Here is a 16,744-nt window from a genome sequence, read left to right on the forward strand (position 1 = left end):
AGAATGGAAGATTTGAGACTGGGCGATAATTGGCCATCGTGGCCACATCTAAAGATGGTTTTTTAAGAAGCGGTTTAATAACCGCCTCTTTCAGCGGGTCTGGGAAGGCTCCCTCACGGAGGGAAGCATTCACCACCCCACGAAGCCCATCGCCCAGCCCTTCCCGGCTAGCTTTTATAAGCCAGGATGGGCAAGGATCAAGGAGACAGGTGGTTGGCTTCACTCGTCCAAGCAGCCTGTCCACATCCTCGGAAGTAACAGGTTGGAATTGATCCCACGCAACTTGACTAGACAGGACTCTAGCACTCTCCCGCCCTGGCCCTGCTCCCATGGTGGAGTCTACTTCTTCAACAGGTGCAGCTGTCCCCAATGGTGGGGATGACAGGGAGGCAGGAGAAAGCATTGCCTGTTGAGCATTTGGTGCCTCGCACAGGGTAGATTTTATAAGTGCAAAATTAAATGTTATCGGTGCGAAATGTATTAGCGAAAAATTTAAAGGAGGAGAAAAAAAACACAGGCTGAAACCCACATATCCTCTCGCCCCCCCCCCATATTAAAGATATACCTTTTCATACTGGGCCCTCGACACGTGCCATCCTCCTGTTGCTCCCGCAACAGAGGGAGACGCCGGAGACGAGGGAGGCAGACGGAGCCCCCCCCGCCCCCCCGCCCGCGAGTGAGGGGCGCCTGCCCGCTTCTCCCCCCCCCCACCCGCTTCTCCCCCCCCGCCGGGCGCGGCTGCGCAGCAGCGAATAAGCCGGGCTCTCCGGCGCCGCGACGGAGCTGCGCTAGGGGGAGTGTTCAGTGCACTTGCCGCGCGCGGCGGCAGCAGCAGCAGCAGCAGCCCCGGCAGTAGCTCCCTCGGATCCCGGGTCGGCGCCAGCCAGAAGCGAGCCGGGCGCTTCGCCGGAGGGAGAAGGAGGAGGAGCGCGCCTTGCTGGCGATGCCGCGGCGCCCGGGCGCGTGAAGCGGGGCTGGCGCTTGCGGCAGGCGGCGGGGCGCGTCTGCCAGGGGCTCTTCTCGGCCACCATGCCCGGAGCGGCGGCGGGGGCGGCGTCGGCGGGGGCGGCTCCAGGGGCCGCCGCCTCGTCGGGCGTGGGCTCGGCGTCGCTGTCGGGGGTCTCGGCGTCCGGGGCTCTGCTGCCGCCCCAGGAGGCGGCCAAGCTGTACCACACCAACTACGTGCGGAACTCGCGCGCCATCGGGGTGCTGTGGGCCATCTTCACCATCTGCTTCGCCATCGTCAACGTGGTCTGCTTCTTCCAGCCCTACTGGATCGGCGACGGCGTGGAGACGCCCCAGGCGGGCTACTTCGGGCTCTTCCACTTCTGCACGGGCAGCGGCTTCTCCCGGGAACTCACCTGCCAGGGCAGCTTCACGGACTTCTCCAGCCTGCCCTCGGGAGCCTTCAAAGCCGCCTCCTTCTTCATCGGCCTCTCCATGGTGCTCATCATCTCCTGCATCGTCTGCTTCATCCTCTTCTTCTTCTGCAACACGGCCACCGTCTACAAGATCTGCGCCTGGATGCAGCTGACCTCCGGTGAGTCAGGGGTTAAGGGCGCACCGGGCGGCGGGGGGGAAGAAACTCGCGCGTCCCAGCCCCGTCCGTGGGCCAGTTAGGTAACCTGCGCGCGATCGCCTCACGCACCCCCCCCCCCCAACCTACCCCACCTCTGGTCCTCGAAATGTGCATTTCCTTAGGAAGGCAGGAACCCTCTTGCTCATCCCGAGCCTTGGAATTATGATGTCCCCGAGTCCTGCCGGGCTGGCACCACTGGCACCCCGCCGGACCAACCAGGCGGGCGGGATATAAGCAAGCATCTCCCATGCACCCCAAGGGGCAAAGCAGCATCTAGAGATGCAAGATGCAAACCTGTGTGCATGGAAAGCTCTTCGTTTTGTGGGTGACAAAAGTGTTAGGTAGCCTTTTTGCTCTGGTGGTGGGGTTAAAGCCGTATTCCAAGGGGAGCGATGGCTTTTGCAGGTTAAATTCCCCCGCAGGGCTGGATAGTTAGTAGAAATAAACTTAGGTGCACTTAAAAGATGCGGAGGGAATAACCTGGGGCAAAACGTTGCCCGCAAAGGGGTGGGTGTGTTGCATTCAAAGCAACGTGTCGGAAAACGTTGTCACCCAGGAAAGAACTCTTGCCTAGATTAGGGATGCTTGCTTGGGGTTTGAAACCGTCCCTAAGAGAGAAAATGCCACACCAGCACTAGCAATGACAATGTGGACTGACAGGTTACATATATGCCTCTCTTTCTGGGGGGTTTTGTACTGCACTAGGGTTTTGCATGTGGGGAAAAGACACAGGACCGCTGCTGAGCACCTTTCCAAAGGATTGAGTGGATGAGACCTTGCAAGAGCCACGTTTTAGCTCACAGTGACAAATCTGTCCTCTGGCAGAGGCTGGTACTTAAGGAAAGGTCACAAGGAAATGGTAATGAGAACCTTGGGGAATGCTTGAAAGAAATCCCACCAGACAGGCAAAGTTGCTCTGTTCTTGAGGTGCTTCTGGTATAGCTTTCCGTGGCACTTGCTGTGACAAATGAATGCTTCTTCTCAGCATGGGTGAGGTCTTGTTATTCATGTCTGGTTGAGGGACATCTGCGACTCTTGGGAGTCTCTCTTGCAAGGTTTGGTTTCTCTGTATGACAGTACAATGAGAGAAAGCCTCTGTAGTTTTTTTCCCCAAGAGCCACGCAGCCCAATCCTATAGATGTTTTATTTGTTAAGCAAGTCACAGTGCTGCATCGCACCAGGTAAGTGTGCATAGGATTGCAGTCTACATCTTTAGCTTCCAAGTGAGCTGTTAAGTGACTCTTTGGAAAGCAAAGAGGTGGCAGTTCAAAGCCCATGACATTAGTAGAGTCCTTATGGTCTCCAGCCTTTTATTTATGTATGTATCGTATATATTTACATCCTGCAAGGAAGGAGAAATACATTGTTCCCTCCTTCCTTGTGTTATCCTCCAAACAACCCTTTGAGGTAGGTTACGGGATGACCGGTCCGAGGTCACCCAGTGAGGCTTCTGGCCAGTTGAGAATCTGAGCCTGCATCCAAGTCCAGCAGCTCAACTGCTACGTCACACTGACTCTTGTTCAACCTTTCTGACCAAGGCTTAGCTTTGAAGTGGCAAAAACAACTGTGTAGCTAATGTGACAAAAGAGGGCAAGGGAGACGCAGATATGATGCACCACTTCAGCCTCTAAAACATAAAGCAAAATGCTGAGAGTACCAAGACAAACCCTCCAACAGGGTATCCATTTATAGCTGACGAGGGTCTGGGTCTAGTTATTGAGGATATTGTCAGTATGAATCAGTCTGTGGCCAGGTCAGGCATGGCCAGTGTTTTATATATTTGTTATACTCTGCCTTTCCATTTTAAAAATGCCCAGTGGCTAACAACATTCAAACATGTCCCGGGGGAAGGATCTGATTGGTTAACATTGTGGTGTAACCTGGGGTATAAATCTGCCCTTGGAAAGCACCTAAGAGGTTTGGGATTTATTTAAAAAAGAAAGGTATGGTGCAATGCATATAACTTGGTTATGTTCAAGTGCCAGTTATTTGAACCTCAAGAGGGGAGACAAATAAGCAAATGACAGAGATTTTTACGGAGGTATTTTGCCAAAAAGTGAAAGGAAGAATGGAGGTCCCAGGGCAAAGCAGGCAATGATTTTTTATTTTATTTTAAATCAAATAAAAAAGGGTGATTAATTTTTTTTGGGGGGGGGGTATATAGTTATGTGAAAGCCAAGCAGGAATTCTTCTCGGGATTCTGAAGGTTCTCGCTGTAGGTGGTTGGAATCAGAGGGCAATGGCTCCAAACAATATGCTCTTGAGTTACCTATTGGAAGTTTCACCCAGGTGCTATATTTAGCCACGTAGTAGAGATTTCTACAGAGATGTGTGCTCTGCAAGCGTAGTTGTCGTTCAGAAATCAATTTGAATGGTGGTATCTGCCAGAGATTGTGATTTTGTATGGACTTCTGGTATATTTTCTAGGCACTCTCCTGACCTTTCTCATTCAAGTCTGATCCCATTCAAAACGTCAGATTTAGTTCATTACATATTGGATTGAGATTAAATTATAGGATTAAAAAAGCACACGCCTATTATGTACCTAGGTGAATCTGTATATTTAGTTCTGTTTGTATTTCTTTTGTGAGCTTCCCAGAATTTTTTTGTTGGCTATGTAAACTTAGGTATTACATTATAAGTATGTTTTTATTTTGCGTTTGTAAAATGCTTCCAATTATGTTTCACTGTTCACTTTTTGGGAAGATCTGAAAGGGTACTAATTGGTGTGTCTTTTCATTTCCTTAATTTGTAACCTGGACAAGGATTTCATGTTTTCGTTTTTGGGTGTTTCTTTTTTAAAGTCCATAGTGGAACTGAGTGAGCATGTATATTTGTTGTGTATGGCATGTAATAGCAATGTGGCATTTGTAGCGCCGAAACATGTGAATGATTACTACACATTAATGTTTCTCACACTTGCAAGTTTCGCAGGATACAGGTATCTTGATATTAACATTAGTGCTTACTGCAAATTGATACTCAAAGCAGGAGCAGACCCTCCTTTATTCCTCAATGTCCTGCAGTGGGTTTGATGAAAAAACGAATGGATTTCAATAAAGTGGTCCGGCTTGCGGGAAAATATTCTGGATTTGCAGACGTGTTAGATTTAACTTAAATTCCACTTCTGATCAATGCTCACTGGGTCGTTAGTACCATTGTATCATTTTGAATGCTAAATATATAAGGTGATTTGTGCCTCACTTGTGTGAATCGCATTTGATAAATGACTGCATGTTCACCAGGACTGTTTTTCAGATTAAAGTAATACAAATGGTTCTGCAAGTCACTCCCTGCATATAAAACATGATGCAAATAAATCAATAAATCAATAAGAATTGCTATATTAGAGACGTATGTCTGTGAAAGGCTTTACTGAAGCCATTTTCAGGTGGTCACAGTATCATTAGATGTTAATAATTTGTTTCCACATAATGCTTATAATCTGCCAGTGAATTCAAGAGCACTGTTGTGAATTAACATTGCAAGCTGACGGTTAAATTTTCCAAATTAATTTTACTAAAACAGCGTGTCTTCCTCTTTATAGCATATTGTCTAGTGCTGATTACTTTTCACATAGCAGAAATGGATTTGGTGTAAAAGGGCACAGTTGTTCTGTACATATAATTAATATACATAGGAAGCCAACTTTACTGTTAACTTTATGACTGTACAAATGAGCAATGCTGTTTTTAAATAAAGTTGGCAATATTTATAAACTTTCTGTTTGAATTTGCACCAAAGTCCTCTGTATACATACGGTAGTTTGTATGCACTTTCTCCCCCAACAAGGTTAAAGTTTCCAGAGCTGCAGAATTGACATGTGTGTGGAGGCAGACCGAAATTAAATGCTTTAAAAATAAAAACACCACTACACTTCATCACTTCTTTTTAAAAGGGTACATATTATTGTGGTCTTACTGGTTTACCTGTCAAGAATTCAGGGAGCAGCTTCACTTTAGTTTCAAGTTAATTAAACCCACCCCTTGAATGTTCCTAAGCACAGTACATCCCATAAACTACTGCTATCCTGTTTGGTAAGGAGAGGTGGGGTGGAGGAAAGAGGAATCAATGGCTTTGAAATTGTTAAGGAAACAATGCTTTTAGTTCCGTATAATTAACACTAATAATTTTTCCTGCAGGCTGTTCAGCTTTTTCAAAATATGGTTCTCTCAATGCACTCAGTGCCCTTGCAGTTTATATAGGTCCTTTCTCTACATGCTGTACACCCAAGATAACTATAAAAGGGCCTACTGATGATAACTAATGCCTTTTGAATAATATACGTCTTGAAAATTAATTTGCAAACTCGTTTTTTAAAGAGTAATGGGGAACTGTATGCTTTGCTTCTACAGAAGTCCAATAGTTTTTCTTAAGCGATTGCCCTTTCACTGGAAACAAGTAATATTATTTGGTCATTGTGGCTTTGCTGAAACAGACTCATGGGCCAAATGGGAAGGCCTAGGGGGGCCTGTTTAGGCTCTTGGGCTCAATGTTCCCCACCATGGACCCTAGACTATGTTTCTTAGATTTCTACTCAGATGAAGCAGCTAAATCCTTGGCTATTACGCTCCCAGAGAAAATTAAAGCAATGTATAATCTCAAAGAAGGCTTCTAATACAGCTTTCTAAAGTGTTAATTCAAGACTGCTAGATTAAATCCCAGAGAGGGAAATTATGGATTCTGTCTCTTGGCAAAACACAGGTTTGTCATCTTTATTGCTGACTCCATTCGTTCTACCCAGGAAAACTAATTACAGCTTGGCTTTCTTTTAATGTATTGGATTGCTGGGGAAAATTCAAGTGTACAGTTGGCAAAGAGCGATGACTGAAATTTAAGTGAAATGTTGCCACAGTAAAGTTTCTGAAGCAGGTGGCTATTTTCATGGGGAAAATCAGTGCTTAAACTGAAATGGAAATGACATGATGTCTCTTTTTGGAAAACCTGTTGTCCAGTTTTGGATGGTCTCCTCCACTTTTGTTTTGGCATCCTTTTGATAAAGCAAGTTATGCTCAATGGTCCTGTTTTTTCTATGCTTTTAAAACAGTGGCTTCATGCCTGGACTCCTCTGGTCAGCTAAATTGAGTCACAGAAGATTGCTTTTTTGGCAAACAACAGCTTCTCCCTTTTCAGAAAAAAAGATGATGGTGCTTTTCTAGGAACTGATGTGCTTTAGCAAACTAGTCCTGTTGTAAAGCCATAGCCTGCATAATTGCAGCCAACAATGACTACCTAACGGGCCACTTGATAGCAAAACATGGCTAATGATGGGACAAGTATTTTGTCTTCCTCTTGACAGTACTGGTGTAGTCCAAGGGTAGACAACATAGTGCCCTCCAGTTGTTGATGGGCTACAGTCCCACAAGCCCCAACCAGCATGGTCAGTGGTTAGAGATAATGGGAGCTGTGGCCCGACAGCACCATGTTAGCTACCCCTGGTGTAGTTGTAGCTGACCAAGACTGGTTCTGGCAGCAAGAGGGAGAGAGCAGGAAAAGTAGGAAGGTACAGCCATGAAAGTTTCTTTGCTTCCCCCTTTCTTCAGCATTTGGCTAAGCATAAGTGCTTAGCTAAAGCTGGAAAGCCCTTCATTTGTCAGGATAGATTAAGCCCACGGGACACTAATTACTGCCTTAACACACTTTAAAGTGGACAGGGTAAGCCAAACTGAGAACTTAAAGGTCTCAGGGGTTTTTTGGTTGCTTGTTCATAAACGACACAAAGTATTGCATAGTTACCACGTCTCTCTGCAAGGTTTGCCTTTCACTTTCAAAGCAGCATAATTACTCCGGTGTTAGGCTGCTATGGAAACTGTTTTGCAAATAATGGAGTTAAAGAGGCAGTTGTAATCATCTTGACTTGTTGAGGTGCGATTTGCTAATGGCTCTTTTAAGTTTTCATCTGCAAATACAGACAGTGGAGAAGGTCTAGGTTTGAGTGTACAGCTGTTGGTTAGGAGGAAGGAAAGCAGTGGCAGCCAGCCAGGTGAGTGGCCATTTACACTTACCTTTACTCTCTGCTACTTTCCCCCACTGGCTGCCCCCCCCCCCCGCTGCCTCAAAGGCTGTTGGAACCATTCATCCTGTTGAGGAGAAGCAGAAGGACTATCTGCTCTCAAGTCTCTCAGTCTCTCTCTCTCTCTCTCTGTGTTACCAATATTTATGTCTTGGCTATCATTAATCGCCACATAATTGTCTCTGTCGACAGGGTGTTGGCAATAGACAATTAGTCCGCCATCTTTCCTCCTGGAAGTCTGATGTGTTGCCAGGGCTCTTTTTAAATTTGAGCTTTTTTCTATGGCAAGGTCCTTCTCTTCTATATGTCCTCTGATGCCTCCACGATGAGACTTATTTGACACAAGCAGATTCTTCCCACAGCCCATGAAGGATGAGGCCCCATCCTGTGAGCTCAGCATCCAGCTGTCTTGAAGCCACATTTGAGAAGATGTTTTGACATTTGGGAGGTAGTCAAACATGGAAGTAAGAAATTGTGCCTGTTCTTTCTTTCTTTTCTTCCTCCCTTCCTCCCTTTTCCTTTGATGGTGTGTCCTTTTCATAGAATCATAGAATCATAGAGTTGGAAGAGACCACAAGGGCCATTGAATCCAACCTCCTGCCAAGCAGGAAACACCATCAGAGCACTCCTGACATATGGTTGTCAAGCCTCTGCTTAAAGACCTCCAAAGAAGGAGACTCCACCACACTCCTTGGCAGCAAATTCCACTGTCAAACAGCTCTTACTGTCAGGAAGTTCTTCCTAATGTTTAGGTGGAATCTTCTTTCTTGTAGTTTGGATCCATTGCTCCGTGTCCGCTTCTCTGGAGCAGCAGAAAACAACCTTTCTCCGTCCTCTATGTGACATCCTTTTATATATTTGAACATGGCTATCATATCACCCCTTAACCTCCTCTTCTCCAGGCTAAACATGCCCAGCTCCCTTAGCCGTTCCTCATAAGGCATCGTTTCCAGGCCTTTGACCATTTTGGTTGCCCTCCTCTGGACACGTTCCAGTTTGTCAGTGTCCTTCAGATTATAAGCTTGAGGGCAGGAACTTCAGCTAGTGCAGAATGCAGCAACATGGCTTGTGGCTCTGCCTTTCAACAACACCCAGCACCAGTGCTGCTGAAAAAACTGCCCTAGCCTCACAATGGCCCATCCCTTCATGCCCCCAGTCTCCTTGAAAAGGAGAATACAGGGACAGTAGCCTAAAACCCCCAAAGGAATGTGAGAAGTAATTGCTGCATGTGTTGTGCTGCCGTGCCTCATGTTTAGAAATGGGGCTGGCACAGATCTACCCACTTAGCTGTAGGGCAAGCCATGCATTACTGGCAGGGCCATGAAGAGATGAAGGGCATAGGTGCCAGCCCTATAACTATGCCCAGCCCTTATGCAGCCACAAGGATGAAACCTGGAGAGGATTAGCCACAGACCACGCTTGGCATAGGTAAAGATTGTAGTGCCCAAACTTTAATACTCCCTGGCCTTAACGGAAGCCCAGTATTGCACTCCCTCTTTTAAGAGAGCCAGTTACTCGCACAACGTAGTTTTGTTGTTTGTCAACAAAGATAAACAACTTAGGATCAGGGTATCAGAGGGATCCCCTTATTCTTTGCAGCAAAGGATGGAACGAGAGAATTTGTACACAGGAGGGGAAGAGGGAGTGTCAGAGCATAAGGAGGGAAGCTCAGACTGGGGAAAAGGAGGGATATAAATATCATCATCAACACCATCATCACTATAGTGTCCTCAAGCCATAATTATTTGATCAAGAATGCCATGTCAGCCCTGAACCTGTGTGGCATGTATCTAGAGTCAGGTGTGTGTAGGCCCCTCTTCCAGCCTATGTCTTGGGTCACCTGCTGAACAAATTCGCTACCATGCCAGATCAGTATTGCCTCATATATATGAGCTACTGAAAACGGTTTGAAATTGCTAATGGTAACTAATAACTCTTATTTTAACCAGTAATGTAAATGCCTCAGTTGCTCAATTACCTCTTTGCTGTCTTCCTGACAAGAATAAATCTAGAGGGGGAGCAAACAAAGCCTGCCAGGAAGCATCCCTTGAATCCATTGATATTCCACAACAAGAATTTCATTAATACTTTTATTTGCTTTTAGATGTTAGATTTTTTTATAATTTGCTCTTGATAGATGAATTATTCACTTATTTATAAATAAGCGTAGTAGATTAATGGTTTTTGCATATAAAATGGGAACAGTCACTGTACATTAATGTGGATGTGTGGTTAATCTAGAACAGTGTTCCCCAACCTTGGGCCTCCAGCTGTTTTGGACTACAACTCCCATCATCCCTCGCTAGCAAGACCAGTGGTCAAGGATGATGGGAATTGTAGTCCAAAAACAGCTGGAGGGCTTGGAAACCCATCTCAAATTTTGGATTCCCCATTTTTAAGGCCTTGCTGGTTGGCATTAACCAGGCCAATGCTAAATGGGATGGAATCAAACTACCGAAAGAACAGGGGAGAAGTGGAATGGAGAAGGAACATACAAACCACTGAAACTCCCTGTTTCCTAACTATAGTACCTCTTAGATGTGGTGTGGTGGTGTGTTGCTGTAGTGTGAAACATCTGTAAGCGTTGTTCCCCCCCTTCCCCCCCCCCTCAACGGGTTCTCTGCCATTATTAGTGGTGTGATAAATTCAATAAGTACAGCTTTTCCCAGCGTTGAGTTAACCGTTATGGGGGAAACCGCTGTTGCCTTTTTCTTTTTAAAGCTTTTAACAGTGCAGATCCTTTATCAAGGAAACCCATAATTCTAACAACTGATAGAGCAACACACCTAACTTTGAAAGTGATTTCGGTGGCACATATTACAGTGGCAACCTCATCATTTTTAAATAGGCTTAACATAAAATAGTAGCACTGATATGCATTATACGCCTCTCTTTTGTTCCTTATAAACTGAACTTCCTATTTTTTGCATAAATGCATGAATTATTGTTACTCTAATATACCAACATATCCGTCTTTTATGGTGGCATTGTAAAGCTGCTGTTGTGCAACACATTCTGCCCAGCCGGTTAACAATAGATGCGATGTTCATTTGGTATATAATATTTGGGACTATGTAGTCAAATTGGGATATAACTATGCACAGTATGGTGGGAAAGAATAGATGCTCTAGTCGTGTGTGCTGCAATAAAATGCAGAGTCAGTAAAATAACTTGAATAGTTTGTTGCCAGTACACCCACATTTTTACATGCTGTGGATAGCCTAGCCAGGTACTAAAATAAATAAAAAAAAAAATTCTTAGCAGTAACTGTTCTCTGCAGAAAATTGTAGAGGGAGAGTGAATTCTAAAACTGACTATAATATTATTTCAGACATCGTCTTCCATTATAATTCAATCACTAGACTAATATAGCTTCAGTTCCAGGAACAATCACAGAGTGGGAACCAATTGTGCAGTGTCTGATGTAAAGCTATCAAGAATTAAGTATAGTTTTATATGTAAGTTTCAGTCATGTTATGTATCTGCACTGTCACCTGAAGGCTGCAATTCTGATCATTCTTCCTTGGAGGGAAGCGTGGCTGAAATAAAAAGTGCTGGCTTCTAAGTAGATGGAGCTATGTTTGAAGTGGAAGGCTGTTCTGTCAGTCACAGGCTTTGCGATGAATTCCCATTTTAAGCTTGGGTACTGAGTGGGGGGGAAGGTAAAAGAGAAAAGAATTAACTAGGAGTGTTCATTCCAGTTCAGATTCCAGAGAAGAATTAGTTGGTGGTGGAGAAGATGGCCCTTGTGGAGGTTGATTGGGCAAAGGAGTGGATTAGCTAGCTCCATTGGTGTGAATAACGTAGGTCAGTAGTCTACAAACTTACCCATGGCACTTCTTTGAACCCCATCTGCTGGAACATGGAGCCCAATTCTGATTGCTTTTACCACATTTGACAAGTATTTCTCCACAACTTGCATTCCTTCTTTCTCCCACCCGGCTCTCTCTGGGGGGAAACAGCAATGGCAGCACTTTCTTTTGGCTTATGATCCACCACTTGCAAACTGATGCTACAGAGTGTGTTGTTGTTGTTGAGGTTGTTGGGAGCTGATTATAGGTAGATGTTTTGCTGGGTTTTCCATATGTTGTTTAGTTTACATTTTTATGCTGTTATTGGCTTTAGGTAGTGGAATCCAGTTCTAACTTTCATTGTAGGATAATAAAAAACAAACTTTGCATTACTATAGTAATGTTGACTTTCTTCTTCTTTGGCGATCACTCATAGCCAAGTAAGATTGTCCTCCATGAACACGGTCTAAACAGGGGGTCCGTAAGTGACTACGGAGACCAATTCTGGTTCCACATGTCCCTGACTTTGTGTTCCTTGTTTGTCCCCCTCATTGCACTTTTTAATTTTCCTGCGTACCACAGAACTGTCATTTTCTGTACCCTGTTATATTTATACAGGGCAACACTGATCATTAGAGCAGTTTGTGTTGGACGAATCCATGAAAGTCAAACCTATAGTAATGGCTAAGAATTGAAATGACTAGAGATAGTAGCTTTGTTCTGCAGTAGTTCACAGCTTATGGTTGCCAGAAGTGTGGTATGAATAACAGGAGCTACTTGGGGCAGTTCAGAACAGAGAATCAGCTGGAGAGAGAGTTAAGTACCCTTCCTGGCAGCATTTGACGCTTTTGAGGCAGGCTTTATTCTTTACTCATCAAGCTGTGTTGACTATCCTTATAGAAATAATAAGGCAAACCTGCTCCTTTCTGTAGCTGTAGGGGTAAGCAGGCAGGGAAGTGAGAAGTGCTGCTAAAAGGGCTGAGTAGAGGAGAAACAGACTGTAATTTAGTGTTTGCCTATCTGATGCCCTCCAGTTGTAGCCTTCAAGCTACAATTCCCAGCCTGCTGGTTGGGGCTGATGGAATTTGTGGTCCAAAACATCTGGAGGGCAGCAGGTTGCCAAAGATTAATAATAATAATAATAATAATAATAATAATAATAAAATTTATTTACATCCCGCCCTCCCCGGCCAATACCAGGCTCAGGGTGGCTAACACCGAATATAAATACAGTAAAAACATTAAACAAACAAACAAACGATTGAAATATAAATTAGAATACGGTTTAAAATGCAGTCTCGTTTTAGTGGTAGTCCATAGATCATAAGCCATAAGGGGAGAAAATGTCAAATATTCACCGGGGCCAACTATCCATGCTGGTCCTACATGGGCCAGCAAAAAGAGCCGAGGGGAAATTTATATACAAAATCCCATATAAGGGGTTCCATAAATAAATGTTATAAATGGGGGGGGGGGGTAGACTTGAGTCCAACCTAAGGGCCAGGCAGAACAGCTCCATCTTGCAGGCCCTGCGAAAAGATGTCAAATCCCGCAGGGCCCTGTTCTCCTGTGGTAGGGCGTTCCACCAGGTCGGGGCCAGAGCTGAAAAGGCTCTACTTGGGTGGCCCTTAGAACTGGGTGCAGGGTCGATGGGAGACCTTAACTTTCCACAGCACACTTTGTTGGATTTCTCATTGATCCAAGAACAAAAACCATTTGCATTTTCTCCAATACTAGAATTTGATTGAGGCTGGTTCCCTGGCACAGGGCATGGGACTTGCCTCCCAGAGCAGAAGAAGGGTGGTGCTGCAAAGCGTCAAATTGGGTGCATAGTCTTCCAGTCTAATTTGCATTTTTAGTTTTATAGATATGGGATTGTATCCAGCAAGAGTCATCCTCTGAGTAGACCCATTAAACCTGATGGATACAACTAATTGAGGTCCATTAGTTTCAATGGGTCTATGCTGAGTAGAATTCAGTTGGCTGCAATCCATAGATAAAGGGTAGCTAACATGGTGCTCTTCAAATGCAGCTGGACTGCCACTCCCAACATGGCATCACTGGCCATGCCAGCTTGGGCTAATGGGAGTTGTAGTCCAGCAATTTCTAGAGCGCGCCATGTTGGCCATCTCTGCCATAGAGCATGGAAGGGAAGAGGAATCATATACAGTCAACTTGATTTGTTTTCATCCTTTAGTTTTTACTCCCAATAGACTTTCTGAACGTCAGTCTGCATATATTGCTATACCAACTCTTCTGAAGAGCAGCGGTCATGTCGCTTTATTTCGAAGTAATCAGTGGAATAGATAAACCTTCTGTAATTACAGCGAGCGGAATTCAGAAACGAAAACGAAACATATTTTATCCTTGTTCAACATTATGTGCAGCCATCTGCAGTATGACAAGTAATGGCACAGATATATCACTACATTGGATTGTTATTCGAGACAACATATTCTGTATGGTTTTTGACTCTGCATTAATGAGGGAATCGGTTCTGTTTTGACATCTGTCATGTTTCAGTCATGGCATTGCCGCTAATCTAGGAGTAAAATTGTACTCACTCTTGAACGCCCTTTCTTATTTGCGTGGAGGGCATGTTGTGTCATAATACAAGCTCAACCCCACCAGTCTTTAAAAGAAAATGTTAAGGCTTAATAAGAACAAAATGAAAAAAGTGGTGTTTAGAAACTTGGGCATGGAGGACAGAATCCCCAGCATGACAGGTGCAAGAGGCATTAAGTCCTAAACGGCAAAAGCCGAAGGCCACATCTCTCTCATTTAGCTGGCCACGAGGGAACTGTGATTAGGGTTTTAATTCCTGTTGTGCCAGTTTGAGTCCTGGAAGCTGCCAGGGCTGCAGCTTATCCTGCGATGTGCCACAAGCCTCATTTACATTCAGTGCTACTGAGCAACAGCACATGGTGCCCTTCTCTGCCCTGTGTTTGAATTGCTCTGATGTCGATTTCCACACCATTCGTGGTGGGACCTTTGGGGCAGTGTATGTAGCTGAAGCCTGGACAGTGTTCTTGGGGCCCATTCAAAGAGAGAATCATAGAGGGTTTGTTTCTTCCGTGGAAGACATCTGTTTTTCCTCAATTATCCAAGGTGCTCTACAGAGGACCAGGCTGGGAAAAGGTCAGTACAGTAGTTCAAGCTCTGTAGGAAAATGTGAAGAAGTGTTGTTGTTTTTAAATGTCCCTGTTCTCTATTCCCTTTGGATACAGAGATACAACATGATATTCTAGGGATGTGGAACCTCAGGGGCCAAATGCAGCCGTCTCTATCACCATGTGAGCATCTCCAGGCAGTGGCGTAGCGTGGGTTGTCAGCACCCGGGGCAAGGCAAGTAATTTGCACCCCCTAACCCGTGGATTTGCGCCCGCTAACCCTAACCCCCAGATGTTGCGCCCGGTGCGGCCGCCCCCCCCCTGCACCCCCCACGCTACGCCACTGTCTCCAGGATTTTTTGGGTGGTGGGGTTTGCAAAATAAAACTGAAAGGGTGTGCAGGCTGTATAGGAATAACAGTGCCTATACATTTTGTGCCATATCTCAGTTTCTACAAATGCTAGAAATGCACTCTCTCTTTATTTTTTAAATGAAAGCTGGAGATTATGGTTCAGCTGTCCCCTCCGCACCTCCATGGACACCCATGATCTGGCCCATGGAACTCGTACTAGGTGGCACTTCTCACCAGGCCTGCTCTGTGTCCTTCTCAAGTGTGTTTGTCTGGCTGGAGTCAGTGTTAGAAACTCAGATATATAAGCTAGGTGCCAAGTGGCTCCTTAAAGCAAGGTTACAGTCGCCAAAACGGAATGTCTAGTTGCCATTTTGGGGGCAAGGTGGCTCTAAAGTCTTGTTTTTCAAACGATGGACTGACTGTGGTTGATTCTCAGTTAAACAGCTGGCCTATTCCAAGCCGTTTTCCTTAGTGGCGACTGCTTCTGCTCAGGCTGCACAGAAAAAGCAATTTGGTTCCTGAAATCCATCCTGATTGTGCAGGTAAAAGAGAATGGATAGAATTCTACAGGATGGGGTACTAGTGTGGAAACAGTACTGATTCAATGATCCACAGGCATGCACCTCCGGATGGTGGAGATGTCAGGCGCCATCCTGGCGCCCAGGTATCTTCTCTTGGTCACAAGTGGTCGATGTTGTTGTTGATGTTTAGTCGTTCAGTCGTGCCCGACTCTTCGTGACCCCATGGACCAAAGCACGCCAGGCACTCCTGTCTTCCACTGCCACCCACAGTTTGGTCAGATTCATGTTTGTAGCTTCGAGAACACTGTCTAACCATCTCGTCCTCTGTCGTCCTCTTCTCCTTGTGCCCTCCATCTTTCCCAACATCAGGGTCTTTTCCAGTGAGTCTTCTCTTCTCATGAGGTGGCCAAAGTATTGGAGCCTCAGCTTCACGATCTGTCCTTCCAGTGAGCACTCAGGGCTGATTTCCTTAAGAATGGATGCGTTTGATCTTCTTGCAGTCCATGGGACTCTCAAGAGTTTCCTCCAGCACCATAATTCAAAAGCGTCAATTCTTCGGCGATCAGCTTTCTTTATGGTCCAGCTCTCACTTCCATACATCACTACTGGGAAAACCATAGCTTTCCATAGTTGTCGATAGCCAGGTGCAAAACGCGCCTGGCTTATTTCGAACGCTGGCTGGATTGTGTCCTGGATGCAGATGTAGGTATGTGCATAGAAACACATGAAGAGTGTGTGGCCTGCTGTCGAAGGGTAAGAGTCGTATCCATTGATGCACCCATTTCTGCCTATGGCATGTGGCCCCTGGACGGTTCCACATGAGAGAATGCGGCCCCTGGATGGAAAGAAGCTCCACACCTCTGTTGTATGATTTTAGGAAGTGCAGTGGTACCTCAGGTTAAGAACTTAATTCGTTCCGGAGGTCCGTTCTTAACCTGAAACTGTTCTAAACCTGGGGTACCACTTTAGCTAATGGGGCCTTGTGCCACCGCCACCGCACGTTTTCTGTTCTCATCCTGAAGCAAAGTTCTTTAATATTTCTGGGTTAGCGGAGTCTGTAACCTGAAGCCTCTGTAAACTGAAGTGTCTGTAACGCGAGATGCCACTGTAAAGGGACAAATTCTCACTTTCAAATTCCCACCACCCTTCAGTTCTGTTCTGCTCTCCTTTCCTAGCCACTAGGTTTGCCGTTCTCTTGCTGGAAGGACACCTGTGCCTTTAACAGCTGCACGGTGACTGGAAATTCAACAGGTGCCTCTTCCCCATTGTGGTGATGCAAGGATGTGCAAAATGTGAGGCTTGTTTATCTTTTGCCTGACATGCAAGCCGTTAAAGCCAAGAGCTCTGCCAGAAAGGAAACCTGGCATCCCTACTGACT

General features: G+C 45.4%; 1 protein-coding gene across 1 annotated transcript in view; it reads left to right on the top strand.

Moving 5' to 3' along the window:
• Positions 1-1,029: 1,029 nt before the first annotated feature.
• The window catches only part of LHFPL3 (LHFPL tetraspan subfamily member 3), a gene marked incomplete at its 5' end in the record, with an annotated part of 262,271 nt that continues 246,556 nt past the window's right edge, over positions 1,030-16,744 (top strand). The window contains one exon of the mRNA XM_083401214.1: positions 1,030-1,540. Coding sequence (XP_083257340.1) covers positions 1,030-1,540 — 511 coding nt within the window. The remainder of the gene's footprint in view (positions 1,541-16,744) is intronic.

The sequence above is a fragment of the Podarcis tiliguerta genome, assembly GCF_965153285.1.
Source record: "Podarcis tiliguerta genome assembly, chromosome: 10".
Lineage (NCBI taxonomy): Eukaryota > Metazoa > Chordata > Lepidosauria > Squamata > Lacertidae > Podarcis > Podarcis tiliguerta.